The sequence below is a fragment of the Leptonychotes weddellii genome, chromosome 8 (assembly GCF_054177405.1).
Source record: "Leptonychotes weddellii isolate Sample4059 chromosome 8, ASM5417740v2, whole genome shotgun sequence".
Classification (NCBI taxonomy): domain Eukaryota; kingdom Metazoa; phylum Chordata; class Mammalia; order Carnivora; family Phocidae; genus Leptonychotes; species Leptonychotes weddellii.
In genome coordinates, this window is record NC_138376.1 from 82,165,954 (window position 1) to 82,184,380 (window position 18,427).

General features: G+C 37.3%; 1 protein-coding gene across 3 annotated transcripts in view; it reads left to right on the plus strand.

Moving 5' to 3' along the window:
- AFG1L (AFG1 like ATPase) overlaps positions 1–18,427 on the plus strand; it is a 233,769-nt gene that overhangs the window by 66,735 nt on the left and 148,607 nt on the right. For all 3 annotated transcript variants that reach the window (XM_081828769.1, XM_031023890.2, XM_031023891.2), the window contains 3 exons: positions 3,713–3,764; positions 15,841–15,942; positions 16,869–16,999. In XM_081828769.1, coding sequence (XP_081684895.1) covers positions 3,713–3,764; positions 15,841–15,942; positions 16,869–16,999 — 285 coding nt within the window. The remainder of the gene's footprint in view (positions 1–3,712; positions 3,765–15,840; positions 15,943–16,868; positions 17,000–18,427) is intronic.

Consider the following 18,427-nt stretch of genomic DNA (forward strand, 5'->3'; position numbering starts at 1 on the left):
TTTTGATGGTACTGTATTCTCTCAGACTTTTAGATTTTTGTCATGGCAGTATTTCATTGTTATTTTATTTTATTTTATTTTTTTAAAGATTTTATTTATTTATTTGACAGGGAGAGACAGCCAGAGAGAGAACACAAGCAGGGTAAGTGGGAGAGAGAGAAGCAGGCCTTCCGCCGAGCAGGGAGCCCGATGCGGGGCTCGATCCCAGGACCCTAGGATCATGACCTGAGCCGAAGGCAGACGCTTAACCATCTGAGCCACCCAGGCGCCCCAACATACAGATTATTAAATCCCTTGAAATAATTTCAATAGTTTTTGGTAGACTGAAAATATATTAGGAGAAAATTAGCTTACCTCTCAAAGTGGAAATACTTGGAGTATATATTGTTTAGGTAGATGGTATCTAACATGTTATAGTTATATATTATAGTTACATAATTAGAAAATATGTGTGTAATATATAGTGTAACATATTTGTTAAAATGTTCTTTCCAAAATATGTTGAGTTTGAGTGGGTAAAACAGAAGATAGAACCAAATGATATTTTTTCAGACAGCATTGATTGAGTTCTCTCTATGTCATCTTTTTTCCCCAATCTGTTAAATTTTTGCCTCGAACTTCATTTATTTAGCATATATTGATGGTATCATGTGAATAGTACTAGAGTAGACCCGGGACTATTCCTGTAAAATGTGTTGTGAAGAATTATGAATTGCTGTGACACTTCACAGAATACAGAATGTTGCTTTCTTTCTTTTTTTTTTTTTTTTTAAGATTTTATTTATTTATTTGACAGAGAGAGACACAGCGAGGGAGGGAACACGAGCAGGGGGAGTGGGAGAGGGAGAAGCAGGCTTCCCGCTGAGCAGGGAGCCCGACGTGGGACCCAATCCCAGGACTCTGGGATCATGACCTGAGCCAAAGGCGGACGCTTAACGACTGAGCCACCCAGGCACCCCCAGAATGTTGCTTTCAAAAGATTTCTAATACATAGAATATACTTAGAGATTATGGGGTTGTATGCAAGTTTTCCAATTTGAAGCTGTTCTAAAATTATTTAAGAGCATAATGCTTTTTTCTGACAAGTTGAAAATAGAATAACCAGTGTACAAGAATGGCACATATAAGATTTTAAAACAAAACAAATTAAGAGGTTTTGGCAGGAGTAGAATCTGCTTTCCGTTGAAGTTTAAGAATAGATGGAGAGTTAATGTGCAGAAGAACACAGGGAAGGCATCCAGCTGGCAGAATCAAAGCAAAGAAGATCCTTTTGCCTAAACCATGGGGAAGGTTCTTCTGGAAGGAGCGTGCTGGAGTCAGGGGCTGGGTTCTCAGAGAAAGCCAAGAGGAGCAAGAAAGCTAGAGAGGTTTCTGAGGTATGTTGGAGTGAACCCACAGATTAAAAAACAAAAGCATTTTGTATAATCAAAACTAGATGATATCATAGCCTTTGAGAATGTTCTCTGCCGAAATCCTGACTGCTCTGGTTTGTGCTAAGTGGCATAACCTTCACTTCTTTCTGCTTTTACCCTGTCTGAATTCTCTCTGCCCTGGCTTACCTTGGCTTTTGCACAGGTGTCTAGAAGCTGTTGCAGAGTTTGAAGATTACTCTTCTAAGTGAAACAAAATTTAGGATGGTTATTAGGGTTGATAATAATATCAGGCAAAGAGAAGTTCCATTTTGTTTCTTCCTTTGGAGCCCTCCATCCTCCTGTTTCCTTCTGGACGTGATTGCTTTCTTGATCTGCTTGTGCCTCTTTGCTTCTAGAGCAACCCTCCATCTTACCAGGGCTTCCTTCTCAGGCTCATCTGTCTTTTCTGGAGTCAAGGTGTTCCTATTTCTGATGGGGAGGTGTTTTTAAGACCCTCTATGTATGGAATGCCAATTTTCTGTTTTCGTACTTGATGGAGAGATTGGATGGATTAGATTGGAAATCATTGTCCCTCAAATCTTATTCAAGTCTTTATCTGTTGTTTGTGATCTGTTCCCTTGCCCCTTTGTTATCCTCCCGAAAAGCCACCTAGGATGTTTGTAGGGTGTTCTTTATATCCCTGGTATCTGAAATTTCAGGATTGGGACTTGGTATAGGTTTTATTTCCCTTCCTGTGCTGGGTACTTACTCTTTCCTCCCAATCTAGAAATGAAGTCCTTCAGATTTGAGAAAAAATCTTTGCATTCTTTCTTAGATAACTTCCTCCTCTCCTTTTTCTTCTATTTTCTCTTTCTGGAATTCCTTTTTTGTCAGATATTGGACCTCCTGATGAATTAATCCAGTAATTTTCTTATATTTTTCCATGTATTCTTGTTGCTGTTTATTTGTTGTATTTTTTTGAGACAGCTCCTCAAGTTTATCTTCTAATCCTTTTTCTGAAATTGTATTTCTGCTACCATACTTTTTTTTTTTAAGATTTTTTTATTTTGGGGGCGCCTGGGTGGCTCATTCGCTAAGCGTCTGCCTTTGGCTCATGAGGGTCATGATCCCAGGGTCCTGGGATCGAGCCCCGCATCGGGCTCCCTGCTCAGCAGGAAGCCTGCTTCTCCCTCTCCCACTCCCCCTGCTTGTGTTCCCTCTCTCGCTGTGTCTGTCTCTGTCAAATAAATAAATAATATCTTTAAAAAAGAAAAAGATTTTTTTATTTTTAAGTAATCTCTACACTCAACGTGGGGTTTGAACTCATAACCCTGAGATCAAGAGTCACATGCTCTACTGACTGAGCCAGCCAGGTGCCCCCCTGCTACCATATTTTAAATTTCAAAATGTTCTTTTGTTCTTGATGTTCCTTTTTCAAAATTGCATTTTGTTCTTGCTTTACAGTTTTAATAGCTTCTCTTATTTTCCCCAGCATGTTAATTATGTTGATTGCAGTTTTATTTTTAAAAGATTTTCTTTATTTATTTGAGAGAGAGAGTGCATGTGCATGAACAAGGGTGGGAGAGGAGCAGAGGGAGAGGGACAAGCAGACTCTGCACTGATTGTGGAGCCCCACGTGGGGCTCGATCCCAGACCCTGAGATCATGACCTGAGCCGAGATCAAGAGGTGGATGCTTAACCGACTGAACCACCCAGGTGCCCCTGTTTCCTCTGAGTTTTTCTCCCTTCTGTACCCTTGTTCTGGTCTCCAGCTTTCATCTTGAACGTTTTCCTTTTCAAGTTTCTATTGATTGTTGTGTGTCAGTTCATTTTAGAATCTTTTCAGATACTAACAAGCCAACTGAAGGCTCTATCCGTAAGAGGTTGGTTGACTGGTGTGCTCTACTGTAAGGTGATCTAATAGGGACCAGTTATTTCTTTAAGAGAAGTCTGCACATAAGTACCTTCAGGTTTTTGTTTGTTTGTTTTCCTTTTTTTCTGGAGACTATTCAGTGTCTCTAGAAAAATTCTTCTGATCTCTTGCTTGCTGGGAATGGTCTAGGCTATTATTGTTTGGGGAGCCCATTTAGGAAAGAGGGGGAAGATTACCTAGTTACTAAATGATGTAGGGGATGCAAACTCAAGTTGTGTCCCTTCAGAGCCCTTGCTCTGGGCTTTATGATTCTTGCCTCCTGCATTAAAATGTAACTTGGGCTTCAAAGCCTTTTACATCAAATATTTTAACTTATTGTGTACAATAGCCCATTTTAGTCCTGTATCTGACAGTTAGGAACACTCTGTATGTGATGATATTTAATTATTTCCATGTAAGAGATTTATAATTTGTTCTTAACTTGCAGCTTTTTTCAAGGAGCAGACCTCCAAGAGGCCTATATGTTTATGGAGACGTTGGTAAGTATGTTAAAGTAAGTTTCGAGTGGTCTAAACAGGAGGCTCCCAGCTTTCACTCAGGGATATTTCCATTTCCACCCCTCAGTCCATTGCCAGCCAGGGAATAGGATGAGGCAAAGTAAAATGGGGGGGTGGGGAGAGGAGGGCCATTATCTTAGTTTTCTTTTCTTTTTCTTCTCAGGGTGCGACTGTAGTTTAGGATTGGTTAGCATGGTAGGCTGCAGACATTGCTTAGTGTATAAACTGAATTGATCTCAGGGAAGGTAATCATTTATAAATAGGTTATTAGATAAATAAGAATCTCATTTCTCAAAGGTAGTTGACTCAGCTAATACTTAAAAAAAATAAGCTGTTCTTTTTTACTTTTAATTTCCACTTATATTTTTACTCATAATCTAAACCCTTGTCCTCAATTTAGTTACTATTATCTTTCATTGAGTTATTAGTGGATATTCTTTTTTTTTTTTTTTAGATTTTATTTATTTATTTGAGACAGAGAGAATGAGAGAGACAGAGAGCACATGACAGGGGGAAGGGTCAGAGGGAGAAGCAGGCTCCCTGCCGAGCAGGGAGCCCGATGCGGGACTCGATCCCGGGACTCCAGGATCATGACCTGAGCCGAAGGCAGTCGCTTAACCAACTGAGCCACCCAGGCGCCCTATTAGTGGATATTCTTAATGAATGAGTGGTTATGTTTCCTTGGTCTCCCACATCCATATATTGGCTACAGTTTTCTTGGAAACCTTATAAGCTGTTGCTTACTTTTTAGATTTTCCTAATCAAAGAATGTCTTGCTTCTTTTCTGACTTCATTCTTGGTGAACTTGTCTGTTTTTTGGCTTCAGTTTCCTTCAAACAAATTCTTCTCTCCTAGTTCTAAACCTCTCCCTATTTACCCACCTTCACCAACGTCATGAAGGTGGCTCTTACTTTATCTGGTCTTACTGCTTATCAATCATTTCTTTTATTGGCTAACTAAAAATGCACATTTACATATAGCAAAATCAGTTTTGCTGCTCAACTGATAAATCTCAGGCTCACCTATAGCCATAACAGATTTGCGTTATGAGGAAGTAGAGGCAAAGTTTCTTATCTTAGTAAGAATTTTAGGACAAGAAAAATAATAGGAGCCAAATAAGTAGTTATAGTGCCTTAAAGATCCAACTGTTCTTTTCTGGGTCCTCCCTCTTATTTGTTTTTGAATGCCTGTTTTACATTTATAGATTTACATTTATTTATTTAGCAAGCCTAATAAAAAGAATTGGTGAATTCATAAACAAGTGAGTGAGAGAGCTTGCCCCTTAAGATTCTTTATGTTCTTGGAGCTTACAGATTTGAAAACTGTTAAAGAAGCTCAAGCTGTTCTTTTTCTTAGTTCATTGGCTAATTGGTATTTTTGAGAACAGTGCAGGCTTACTTCTTATTTAAAAAGCAATTTATGCCAGGTGTTTGAGCAGTTTTATGTGTCCACACCTTTGGGTACTGCTAGCAGGTCTCATTCTGTTGTCTCTCATTCTTTGCCTCTTTGGAGAACAGTTACTTCCTATACCTTCACTTTCATGTTTAGTCATTGCTAAAATCAATATCTTTGTTTCTCCTGTTACTTCAACCACTTAACCATACATGGAGATGGTTAGTAAAACCCAACTGTTTCCACTTCTGCAAAAGGACTTAAAAAATAATAATAATACCCCAAACCTATAAAAGTTAATGGATTTTAGTTTGGAAAATACAGCCATATGCTAATAAATTGAAGGGAGGTGTGATAAATATAATTCATCTGAGTGCTTGAAAGAATTAGAGAGGATATGGTAACATCTGTGGTTGTTCACAGAGCTGGGTGTGTGGCAACATTTGGTTAAGAACATCTTTATATTGCAGAGAGGGGAAGAGAAAGGAATTCTACAGTAGGAAGGGAAATGAACATTTTTTATGACTGTACTCAGTTTAGTTTAGAATATTTACAAAACAGGGCACCTGAGTGGCTCAGTCGGTTAAGTGTCTGCCTTTGGCTCAGGTCATGATCCCAGAGTCCTGGGATTGAGCCCCACGTTGGGTTCCCTGCTCAGCAGGGAGTCTGCTTCTCCCTCTCCCTCTGCCCCTCCCCTTGATTATGTGCTCTCTCTCTCTCTGTCAAATAAATAAATAAAATCTTAAAAAAAATACAAAACAGGTAATAAAAGATAGGTCAGATTCTTATTTTGCATGGAGGGGGGTTGCTATCTGGGAGAATAGCCTCAGAATGCTCTCACAAGCTCTTTTTCGTTACTATTTTCCTTTTTTAGACTTGGGAAACAGGTGTTCAATTTTGAAGAGATTCAGTGGGAAAGATGTCTGTTTCATAGCACCCCCTTCTGCTCCTTATTCCTGTACTTGCCCTGGGCTCTGACATGAACACTCCATTCTACTTGTGTTGAGATGATTGACTCAGATGGACCCTCAATCCAGGGAACTCCAGTAGAGTTGATATGTAAACTGGAGACCTTATCATCATGATTCAACCTTGAAATGTTTTCATTAATAAAATGCTTAGCATATCTCATGCAGAAGCCAAATGCTGCAGTAGGAGTGTTTTGTGGCTTCATTCTTACCCATATAGTTGGCTTCCTCCTTTTTTTTTTTTTAAAGATTTTATTTATTTGTCAGAGAGGGGGAGAGAGAGAGCGTGTGCACAAGCAGGGGGGGCAGCAGGCAGAGGGAGAAGCAAGCTCCCCGCCGATCAAGGAGCCCGATGCGATGCAGGACTCGATCCCAGGACCCTGGGATCATGACCTGAGCCAAAGGCAGACGCTTAACAGACTGAGCCACCCAGGCTCCCCAGTATAGTTGGCTTTCTTACAACAAGGTTTCAGCTCTTGACTAGCAGCCTGTGGTGGTGATGGCAGGGTTAATGATTCCTCCTGTACATTTGGAGAGGATTAAAGTACATTTTTGTTTATCAGTCCCTTTTCTGCTGCCTCCTGGTTGAATTCTGGGCTTGGGTGATGGAGGACAGCACTTCCAGCTCCTTCAGCAGGGGGCTTGGCTGTGAAAAGGGCAACACTGGGAGGGGGATGGTCAAGTAGTCATTTTTGGCTTCATAACTATATAGGCTTGAAAGTTAGAAGAGTTTTAGCTTTTATAAATTACTCTTCCTCGTAAAAATCTGCTCTTGAGAAAAACACAAGGTTTTATTTAGGATACTATAGAGACCGAAGCAAAATTGTGAAGTAGGTAAAATTTAGTGTTGGTTTCTTCCCCACATTTTTTCAACATCTGTCCTCATTCTTGTGTTCACTTGACAAATTTTATTGAACATTTGCTGTGTGCCAGGCAGTGTGTTGTTTCTGCAGATGTAATGGTGAATAAAAGCAGACACAGCCTTTGCTCACCCAAAGCTTATAGACTCTTGTGATGGCTCTGAAATATTTTTGAACATGACCCACAGTAAAACATATTTTTACATTCTGACCTATGTATGTATGTGTGTGTACATGTGCACACATGCACACACACACCCCTGAGAAATAGTTTTATGAAAGAAAACTTACTCTGACGTGTGATACATTTGGATATTTTCTATTCTGTTCTAGTCTATGAAAAGATAATTCTGGTTGTAGAGGCAGTTTGAAAAACACTGGTCTAGTGTCTCTAATATCCATTACTACATGTTGGTGTGCTAGGGTTTTTTCCTGCTGTTTCATCTTATTGGGCATTAGGATTTCTCATGCTGGACCTTCCACAGGACACAGCTTTCTCCTCTACTACTTAAACTGGTTGGACTCATATTATCCCAGGATCTGCCTTCTAGCTAAATATCTGAACTACTTCTAAGCTGTTTCTAATCTGAACTATTCTAAACTACTTGCTAAAATTTTAATGGGTTCCATTGGATGAGTAGGTTACCTCACCAGAACATTTGCATTTAAAAAGAGTCTTCTAGGGGTGCCTGGGTGGCTCAGCTTGTTAAGCATCTGCTTTTGGCTCAGGTCATGATCTCAGTGTTGTGGGATGGAGCCCCACATCAGGCTCCCTGCTTAGTGGGGAGCCTGCTTCTCTCTCTGCCTCTGCCCCTCCCCACTCGTGCTTGCTCTCTCTCTCTCAAATAAATAAATAAATAGATTTTAAATTTTAAAAAAATTTAAAAAAAATAAAAAGAGCTTCTAAGAGTTAGAATTTCACTGGAACTTGATATATGAAATAGAACTGTAGTGATCCAGCTGATTACGTGGTGATTTTGGGCAGAGAAATCTTTTAGCATCTCTGAAATTCCACCACACACAGGGCTCTTGCCCACCATACTAAATCTAATGGTGTTTATCATAGCCACATTGAAAGAATTTTACATTTTAGAAAGACCTTTGTTACCTTTTTCCTCCCTTTTTTGGTAGTGTCATGAACTTAACATTTCCCTCATATTCTCCCTAAGCACTGTTTGGTGTTGAGGAAAGTCAAATATTAATAATTTTTTGGGTATATCTACTAGTCTCTGTTAGAAGTAGGAAAAAAAATTAGATGTTGGTAGAAATAAGATAAAGAATGAATACAAAATAAGTAGAGATTTAAGTATATACCATTTTCACACTCTAAAAATTAACATTATTTGTAATTTCATTAAATACTCAGATTTCTAATTGTCATAAATGTTTGTTTTCAGTGTGCTATTAATTTTTTTAAAAGATTTTATTCATTTATTTGAGAGAGAGAGAATGAGAAAGAGAGCACATGAAAGGGGAGAGGGTCAGAGGGAGAAGCAGGCTCCCTGCTGAGCAGGGAGCCCAATGCAGGACTCGATCCAGGGACTCGAGGATCATGACCTGAGCCGAAGGCAGTCGCTTAACCAACTGAGCCACCCAGGCGCCCAGTGTGCTATTAATTATTAAGTCTTTAGTCTCTTTGTGTGTGTGGGTGTGTGTATGTGTGTGTATGTGTGACATCATACCACAGAGATGCATCAGCAAAATTCACACTGTTACACACATATATATGTACACATACATATATAAACTAATTTGTCCTGTAGGATTTCCTACAACGTGGGTTTTGCTGATGCATCCCTGTGGTGTAATGGGAGTCTTTCAACTCTGTCTTTTTCAAGATCGTTTTGGCCGTTCTATGACCTTTGCATTTCCACATTTTAGAATTGGCTGGTTAATTTCTTTAAAAAAAAATCCTCCTGGGATTTTGATTGGGATTACATTCAATCTATAGATCAATTTGGAAAGAATTGATAACTTAAAATATTGATGTTTTTGATAAATACTGATTTTTTGATAAAAATTGAGTCTTCCAATCTATGGGCATGGTATGTTTCTTCATTTTTAAAAATCTTTAATTTCTCTCAGTGCTGTTTTATAGGTTGTAATGCAGAGTTCTGCCATATTTTTTGATAAATTTATTCCTATGTATTTTATGTTTTCTGATACCACTGCAATGGTATTGTGTTTTAAAATTTTAATTTCCAACTGATCGCTGCTAGTGTATAGAATCAATTGATTTTTTTGGTGACCTTGCTACATTCAGTTATAAACTCTAGTGGTTATTTGATAGATTCTTTAGGAATTTTTATGTATACAATCATGCTGTTACAAATAAAGAATTTTTCCTTTACAATTTGTATGTCTTCTGATTCTTTTTCTTGCCTTATTGCACTAGCTAGGAACTCCAGTATAATGCTGAATAGAAGTAGTGAGAGTGAATGTCCTTGCCTTGTGTGAAATTTTAGGGGAAAAGTGTTCAGTCTTTCACTAATAAGTATGATGTTAATTGTAGGGTATTTTTTTTTAATGTATTATTTTTCTTAATGTGGCAAAATATACATAACATAAAATTTACCATTTTAACTACTTTTACTTGTAAAGTTCAGTGGCGGTAAGTACATTGACATTGTTTTGCAACCATCACACCATCCATCTCCAGAACATTTTCATCTTCATTTTTAAAGATCTTTAAATCTTTTGCAGCCATTATACCATCCATCTCCAGAACATTCTTCATCTTCCCAAACTGAAACTCTCTACCTATAAACAATAATTCCCCATTCCATATGCCCCTCCGTCCCAGGCCCTGGCAACCACCATTCAATTTTCTGTCCCTGTAAATTTGACTACTCCAGGTATGTCATATATAGTGGAATCATATATTATTTAAATTTTTGTGTCTAGCTTATTTCACCTACCATAGTTTTATTCAGGGTTCATTTATATTGTAGACTGTATCAGAATTCCATTACTTTTTAAGGCGAAATAGTATTCCAGCATATGTGTCCAATTTTTATCTGTTCATCTGTTGATGGATGTTTGGGTTATTTCCATCTTTTGACTGGTGAACAATATCTGAATCCCTGCTTTCAGTTCTTTTGTGTATATACCCAGAAGTGGAGTTGGTGGATCATATGGTCACTCTGTGTTTAATTTTTGGAGCAACTTCTATACTGTTTTCCACAGCAGCTGCACTATTTTACATTCCCACCGGCAATGTACAAGGGTCCTCATTTTTCCACATCCTTACCAATATTTGTTATTTTCTTCTTAAAAAAATAATAGCCATCCTAATGGGTGTTGAAGTGGTATCTCATTGTAGTTTTGATTTGCATTTCTCAAATGATTAGTGATGTTGAGCATCTTTTCATTGTATGTTTCTTTTTGTATTTGTCCTTTATGAGTTTGAAAAGTATGCTTCTTTTCCTAGTCTGCTGAGAAATTTGGTCATGAATGTATGCTGACTTTTGTCAAACATTTTTTCAAATGTGATGATTATATGGTTTTTATATATTGAATTTTATTTTGATAGGGAGTTAAGTTACTTACATGCCAGCTTGATTCATTTGAAGTATTTTTTTTTTTTTTAAGTAGGCTCCATGCTGGGCATGGAGCCCAATCTGGGGCTTGAACTCATGACCCTGAGATCAAGACCTGAGCTGAGATCTAGAGTAGTATGTTTAACGGACTGAACCATCCTGGGGCCCCTGAAGTATTTTTTTAATTGAAATTTTTATTGAGATAATTATAGATTCACACTTGTAAGAAGTAATATGGAGATATCTGTGTACACTTTACTCATTTCCCCCCAAAGGTAACATTTTGCAAAACTATAGTATAAATATCACAAACAGAATGACATTGATATAATTCACTGATCTTATTCAAATTTCTTGTTTTACTTGTACTCATTTCTGTGTCTGTATTTAGTTCTGTACAATTTGTCAACTGTGTAGGTTCATGTATTTACTGCCACAGTCAAGGTACTGAACAATTCTATCACCACGAGTCCCTTGTGTTGTTCATAATTTTGTAACCGTACCTACTCACCCTCTCTTTCTAAGTCCTGGCAGCCATCAATCTGTTCTCCATTTCTAAAATTCCATCATTTCAAAAATGTTATATAAATGGAAAAGTACATAACCTTTGAGATTGGCTTTCTGCCCCCACCCCAGTGTAATTTCTTAGAGATTCATCCAAGTTGTTGCATGAGTACAGTATCTCTGGAAATTGTTCATTTTACAGTTTCCTGATGGCCGTTCTTTGCCTCACATCATGGAGTATCACCCTACACATGAGCAGCTAGTATTCAGCCAAAGACTTAAGAGTAACCACATGTTAATTTCTGGAGCTCTTTCATAGATAGCTTCCTCCTCCCTGGCATTTTGCCTTGCAAATTTCCCTGGCATTGGACTCCCATAATTCTGATCTCTCTTAACGCAACTCAGCCTGCCCTGGGTGTTTTGCTTGGATTCCTCCTTTCTGTGCAGCAGTCTGGAGGGTGCCTCCAAGCCAAAAGCTGCAGTGATATAGGGCTCATCTTGTTTTTCCCTTCTGTCGGGGATCAGAGTCTTGTATTTTTATTTTCCAGTGTCTGAAAATATTAGTTTCATATATTTCGTCCAATTTTCTTTTTTTTTTTAATTTTTTTTTTTAAGATTTTATTTATTTATTTGACAGAGAGATAGACAGAAGAGCACAAGCAGAGGGAGTGGCAGAGGGAGAGGGAGAAGCAGGCTCTGCACTGAGCAGGGAACCCGATGCGGGACTCGATCCCAGGACCCCGAGATCATGACCTGAGCCGAAGGCAGACGCTTAACCATCTGAGCCACCCAGGTGCCCCTGTATTTCATCCAATTTTCAAGGTGTTTATGTTGGGATGGCAAATCTGGAACCAGTTACTCTCACATGGTCTCTCAGAAGTTTTCGTTTTCTTGATACACATTGTTAAACTTTTCTTACTCCAAGGTGATACAAATGTTCACACATATTATCTTCCGGGTTTTTCATATTTTTTAGCACCTTGGATTCATCTGGAATTAATTTTGGTGTGAAATGTGAGTAGGAATCTAGTTTTATTTTCTGCAAATGGCTGAGCATTTGTCTTTAACAATTATTTTTTTCATATACACTGTTATTATATATCCTTAGGTCTGCTTAATTGGTTTAGTTGATTTTTTTAAAGAGTCCGGTACCACTCAAATATAATTTTCTAATTTCATGATACATTTTTATTGTATAGTTTCTCTTCTTTTCCTCCTTGCTTCCCCCAACCTCTATTACTTGCTACTTGATCTTGTTTTAGAGTATTTTCGGCACTTTAAAATTTTTTTAATTGTAATTTTTTAAAGATTTTTATGTATTTGTGAGAGAGAGAGAGTGAGCAAGCACAAGCAAGGAGAGGAGCAGGCAGAGGGAGAAGCAAGCTCCCTGCTGAGCAAGGAACCTGATGCGGAATTTGATCCCAGGACTTTGGGATCATGACCGGACCGAAGGCAGACACTTAACCAACTGAGCCACCCAGATGTCCCTTTTTCACACTTTTTAAAGAAATTAGCCACTCAGGAGAATTTTTAAAAGTGTGGGTGTTTTTATTTTATTCAAATATTAAGTACTTTTTTTTTTTCCAGTTAATTGTGGGTCTTAGATATCATGTCATATCAGAACGTATTGATCTACCTCATTCATTTTACTGGGTATATACTATTTTATTATATGAATGTTCCACAATTCACTTAATCAGTTTCCTGTTGATAGACCTTTATTTATTTATTTTTTATCAGGAGACTGACTTTAGGATCATGTTGTCAAGTTATTTCTAAATTGATTTTGATTGGGATTCCACTGAGCTTTGAAATAATTTAGGGAGCAAAAATATCTTTATAGTATTGATTTTGGTTCTGAGTATTTTTAAATACTTGTCTACCTTTTGATTGACATTGCCAAACTGACTTCCAGAAGGGTTGGTTTTATACTATCTCCAGAAGTATATTAGAGTGCTTGTTTTCCTACATCTTCACGAACATAAAAATGGTATATCATGGGTGTTTTTCCTTGTATTCCTTTTATTCCTGGTAGAATTAAACTTTTAAAAATATGTTTAAAGCTATTTATATTTTTTGTGTCATTTGAATACTCATTTTTTCTTGTACATTGATCATCATTTTTTCTTTCCCCTGTTAAATCTGTCCTGTTTAGTATTCTTTCAGTTGTAGTGGGAAAAAAAAAAAAAAGCCAGTTGAATTGGCTGAACCAGGGGAGGAATTTAATGGCTGGTTTAATTATTAAGTTGAATAATGGTCTGATTCAGCTGTGGGTAGATCTATATTTAATGTCTTAAGGGATATTTTTGGGATCTCTCTCCCCTTCCCTCCGTTTCCCTTTTTCTTCATCTTTTGGTTCTGCTTTCCTTTTTGGCTTCATTCTTGTTCATAGTTTTGTTGTTGGCTTCATTCTTGGTCACAATTTTTTGCTGTTATAAAAAATATTTCTGGAATTTTCTAGGTTGCTCCTTTAAAAAGAGAAGAGATGATTCTTATTTTCAGGATCCACATTAACTGCCTCTAGAGAACACTGACCTAACTGGGTCATGTGCTCATTACAGGGCCAACCACAGTGTATATGATAAAGGGGTATTTTGATTGGCTCATCCTGTGATTGATGCCCTCATAGAATCATGCTAAGTAGGGAAGTTTTCAAAAGTAAGAGATTTAGGACAGACCAAAAACAAAAACAAAAAACCCCCAAAACACCACTGTAGTTTCTAAGAGCTCTTCATATTTAAAGATATGTAAGGTTAATCTTTCAGGTTTCATGAAGACAGGGATTTTTGTCTGTTTTGTTTACTACCAGATCCCGAGCACCCGGAATAGGGCCTCACATGTGTTATTCAGTAACAATATATTGATTAAATAAATAAGGATATTAATTTTATTTATAGTGATTTTGATATTCAGAAGGTTAATTTTTTTAAGGTTTTATTTATTTATTTGAGAGAGAGAGAGCACGCGCACACGCAAGTGAGCATGAGCAGGGGGGTGGGGCAGAGGGAGAGGGAGAAGCAGATCCCTGCTGAGCAGGGAGCCCGATGCAGGACTCCATCCCAGGACCCCAGGATCATGACCTGAGCCGAAGGCAGACACTTAACCTACTGAACCACCCAGGCGCCCCAGAAGGTTAAATTTCAGGTAGCCATTTTTTCCTTTATGATTTTTTTTGCTTTTATCTCCAGAAGCTTTTTATATGATGGTCTTGTTATATTTTAAGCCTGTTTTTTAAAGACTCAGCACAAAGATTACATTCAAATATATATTATTCACATTTTTTGTGAGTTCCTGACTTTTTTCTGGATCTACAAGCGTACTGTTTCATGCAGCAGAATTTAAAATTTTATTATTTTGCATAAATGTAATGATTCAAATCTGCTGCTACGCACTGTATCAAGAAATATTATACTAAATATTTTTTGCAAAAAAATAACTTTTAAATCGAATTGGTTTCTTCATTAATGACCAGATGTGTTTGGTGAATTGTATTTTCACATACAAAAAACTTTCTGGTGATTCAGATGGCATGGGCTCAAAGCCATATGGAATGGAGGAAAGCCAAATAGATTTAAGACTTAGATCTCACATCCTGAGCCGCCTATGTATACTTGTAGCTCCTGGGAGGAGAGGATGGGCACTGTGGTGGGGTCATGCCAGAGGAAGTGGTGAGCATGAGGGACAGCACCAGCATGCCCTGGCCTGGCCTGCTGAAGAATGCTGGGTCTGACCTGAGCCTGAGTACTGCCGATGTCCCCAAAGCTCTGGGCTTTCTGCGAGGGAATAAGACTTTCCGTGCATACTTTGTTAAATATGACTCTTCGATTACTAAAGCAATCACAGTGGTTCAAAGTTTCAGTGTTGAAGGGTTAACGGTTTCAATTTCTTCAAGTAGGCCTCATTTTGAAAGATTTATGTTCTCAGCTTTTTAAGAAAGTGTTGTATCTTAAGAACACTTTCTTCAAAAGCTAAAACAAAACAAGCAAAGAAAAAAAAAGAGACAGCAAGAAACAGACTTTTAACTATTGAGAACAAACTGATGGTTATCAGAGGGGAGGTGGCTGGGGGGGAAGGGTGAAATAGATGATGGGGATTAAGGAGTGCACTTACTGTGATGAGCACCACATGTTGTATGGAAGTGTTGAATCACTATATTGTACACCTAAAAAGTAATATTATGCGGTGTGTTAACTATACTGCAATTAAAATAAAAAACTTAAAAGAAAAAGAGCATAGTATCAACATGTATAAAAAAAATACTGTAGGATATGCAAAGAGAAATAAAGATAAACCTACCAAAAAAATTGTTAAAATTGGCAATTCTGCAGTTCTAATGTACATCTATTATTTACTTTCAGCATTTATGTTAGATACTAATCTTTATTTTTTTATTTTTCATCTTTGAATTTCCCTAAGACCACTCCTCTTGCTTATGGCCCAATAAATATTTACTTAAGTTATTTTATTCATATTGATGTCTTTTGGAAGAGAAACTGAAGAATGAATAATCTGCAGATCTTACCAGTTTATTTACATAGTTCTCTGGGGGAAATAGACCCTGTAATGTTAATTAAATGTTGTATTTCCTAATAACAGGATTTTAACAAAAAAGAGCAATATCAACATTTTATTTTTAGCTCATTTAACATACAAAATAAACACTCCTTCCAAAAAAGTAACATAGTCTTAAGCTTTCCAGTAGAAGAGTATGGTTTCATTATCCCAAAGCTAATGAACAATCATGAGAGCGATCAGTACATACTGTTTAATAGTTTTTTTTTTTTTTTTTTTTAAGGTACAGGGAAAACAATGGTGATGGACATGTTTTATGCTTATGTGGAGATGAAGAGGAAGAAACGGGTTCATTTTCATGGGTTCATGCTAGATGTTCATGAAAGTAAGTTAAATGGTCTAAAAGAAGGGATTTTTAAGTGGGCAAACACTACAGAATAGTTCTTACCATCTTTTAAAATTCTTAATCTTTTAAAAAATTAGTTTGCTTAAAGTGAGGTTTTATTTGGTTTCACTTGTTTTGTGCTATATTGAAACAACTTGTGATGTATTTAGAGTTGGTCCTAAAGACAAATTCAGTACTTCCCATTAAGAGAAGAGAGGTTACTATATGAAGGTCGGGTATTTCCTCTTTCTACTAAGGATCAATAAGAAATGTTAAAAACTTGCTTATTTCAAGAAGTTGTTCTTGACTAGGTCATTTCCTCTGTGTCACCTTAGCAGGTAGGCATTCATGTGCTTGTATGTATGCCTTATTGCTTTGTCAGTGTTCTTAGATTATTTCTGTTGTGCATTATTTGTCTACCAGCTAAACCGTAACCTCACCAGGGCAGGAACATTGCATTTTTCTTCTAATACTTCCAACATTCAATACACTTTTAAGGAGTGAAGTGGGATTGCCTAGAGATAAGGGAACATCTGATTATGTATGCTAGACGTAGGGCAGGATCACCTCCTCTGCCCGCATCTCTGAAATCCTCAGCAACAAGATTGATCTGTTGATCCAGCTAGTTACCATCTTGTCATCTAGGCTATCACTTTGTCACCTCTGAAGTGATTGAAGGGTGGGGATGGAATGACTACAAAGTGTCCTTACAGCCATGGGAATGTATTAAGATGTGAACAACTTATTTTGAGGTAGAGAAAATGCAACCAATTTTTCAATAATCACATTTGATTTTATGTGGCATTTAAACTTAGTCTTTATGTTCACACTGAGGTTTCATTTAGAGATTTAAAAGATACATTATAGTTATTTAAAATGAACAATTAATACAGTATTTGATTTGTGTTTAATTTCATCCATTAAAGGAATACACCGCCTTAAACAGAGTTTGCCAAAAAGAAAACCAGGATTCATGGCTAAATCATATGATCCAATAGCTCCCATAGCTGAAGAGATCAGTGAAGAAGCATGTCTCTTATGTTTCGATGAATTTCAGGTAAGGTAGAGATTTTCATAGATGTGGAATGGTATTCTGAATGACATGTGAAGATTTAAATTCTGTTCCTGATTTTATCATTGTTTTATAAATTGATTTGACACATTACCTCTTATGAGTTTATTTTACCGTCTAGTCCAGGGATTAGCAAACTATGGCTCACACAGAGCAAATCTGGCCCATCTGCTTTTGTATGGCCGGTGAGAAAAGAATGATTTTTATATTTTTAAAGGGTCTTTTATTTATTTTTTATTTTTTATTTTTTAAAGATTTTATTTATTTATTTGACAGAGAGGGACACAGCGAGAGAGGGAACACAAGCAGGGGGAGTGGGAGAGGGAGAAGCAGGCTTCCCGCCGAGCAGGACCCTGGGATCATGACCTGAGCCGAAGGCAGTCACTTAACGACTGAGCCACCCAGGCGCCCCTTTAAAGGGTCTTTTAAAAAAGAAGAAGAAAATGCAACAGAGACCACATGTGGTTTGCAAAGCCTAAAATATATACTACTCAGCCTTTTATAGGAAAAGTTTGCCCATCCCTATATTAGGGTCATGGATTTACATTTCACCTGTACCACTATGGAGATAATGTCATGATTACAAAATAATGTCTTTAAAGATGTTTGTGGGGTTTTTTTAAAGTGTTATATAAAATACAAGTGATTAACACATCTCATTTAAGCCTCACAACTTATTTGTGATGACAGGGGGAGTTGGCCCTACTTGAACTTTCAAAGTTCTTGTAGTTTTAGGAGTCTCTGAAATTGTGCATTTAAATTGGTAATAAGTTATTTTCTGATCTTTATTTCTTACGAGAGCAAAGATAGCATGCAGGCAAATGCCATGTCTTATGCTTTTTCTGTATCCCGGTGTTTAATAATGATAATAATAATAATAATAATTATAGATGCTCTAGGTTAAGAATTACTTCCTCTTTATTTGCTTTCTTCAGTGGTTCTGAAATGTAATAGTTTATTTTTCTATAATTCTTACTGTAAGAGCAATTGATTATTGGAATGAAAATAGAAAAATCCACAAATACTGAATATAAGCTTAAAAATAGGGCTTCACACCCAGAGCTTTTGAATAATATCCTTGGAGCTGAGTGCATAAACTCCTGTGTCTGACTGCCTAGAATAAAGGCCCAGAGAACTTCGAAGGGGTAGGAAGCTAACATTTGTTTTGTGCCTACTCTGAGGTGGGCCCTGGGTGAGTCACACATCTTATTTAAGCCTCACAACAGATTTGTGATGAAGTGAGGGAACTGTCCTAGTTGAATTCTAAAGCTTCTTACAGTTTTAAGATTCTCTGAAATTATGCATTTAAAGTGGTAGCGAGTTATTTTTTGTTCTGGGTTTTAAAAACCTGCATTGGTGGGAAGATAAGATGGCCAGGTTGCCTTTATCCCAAATGAGGCAGATAGGTCTCCT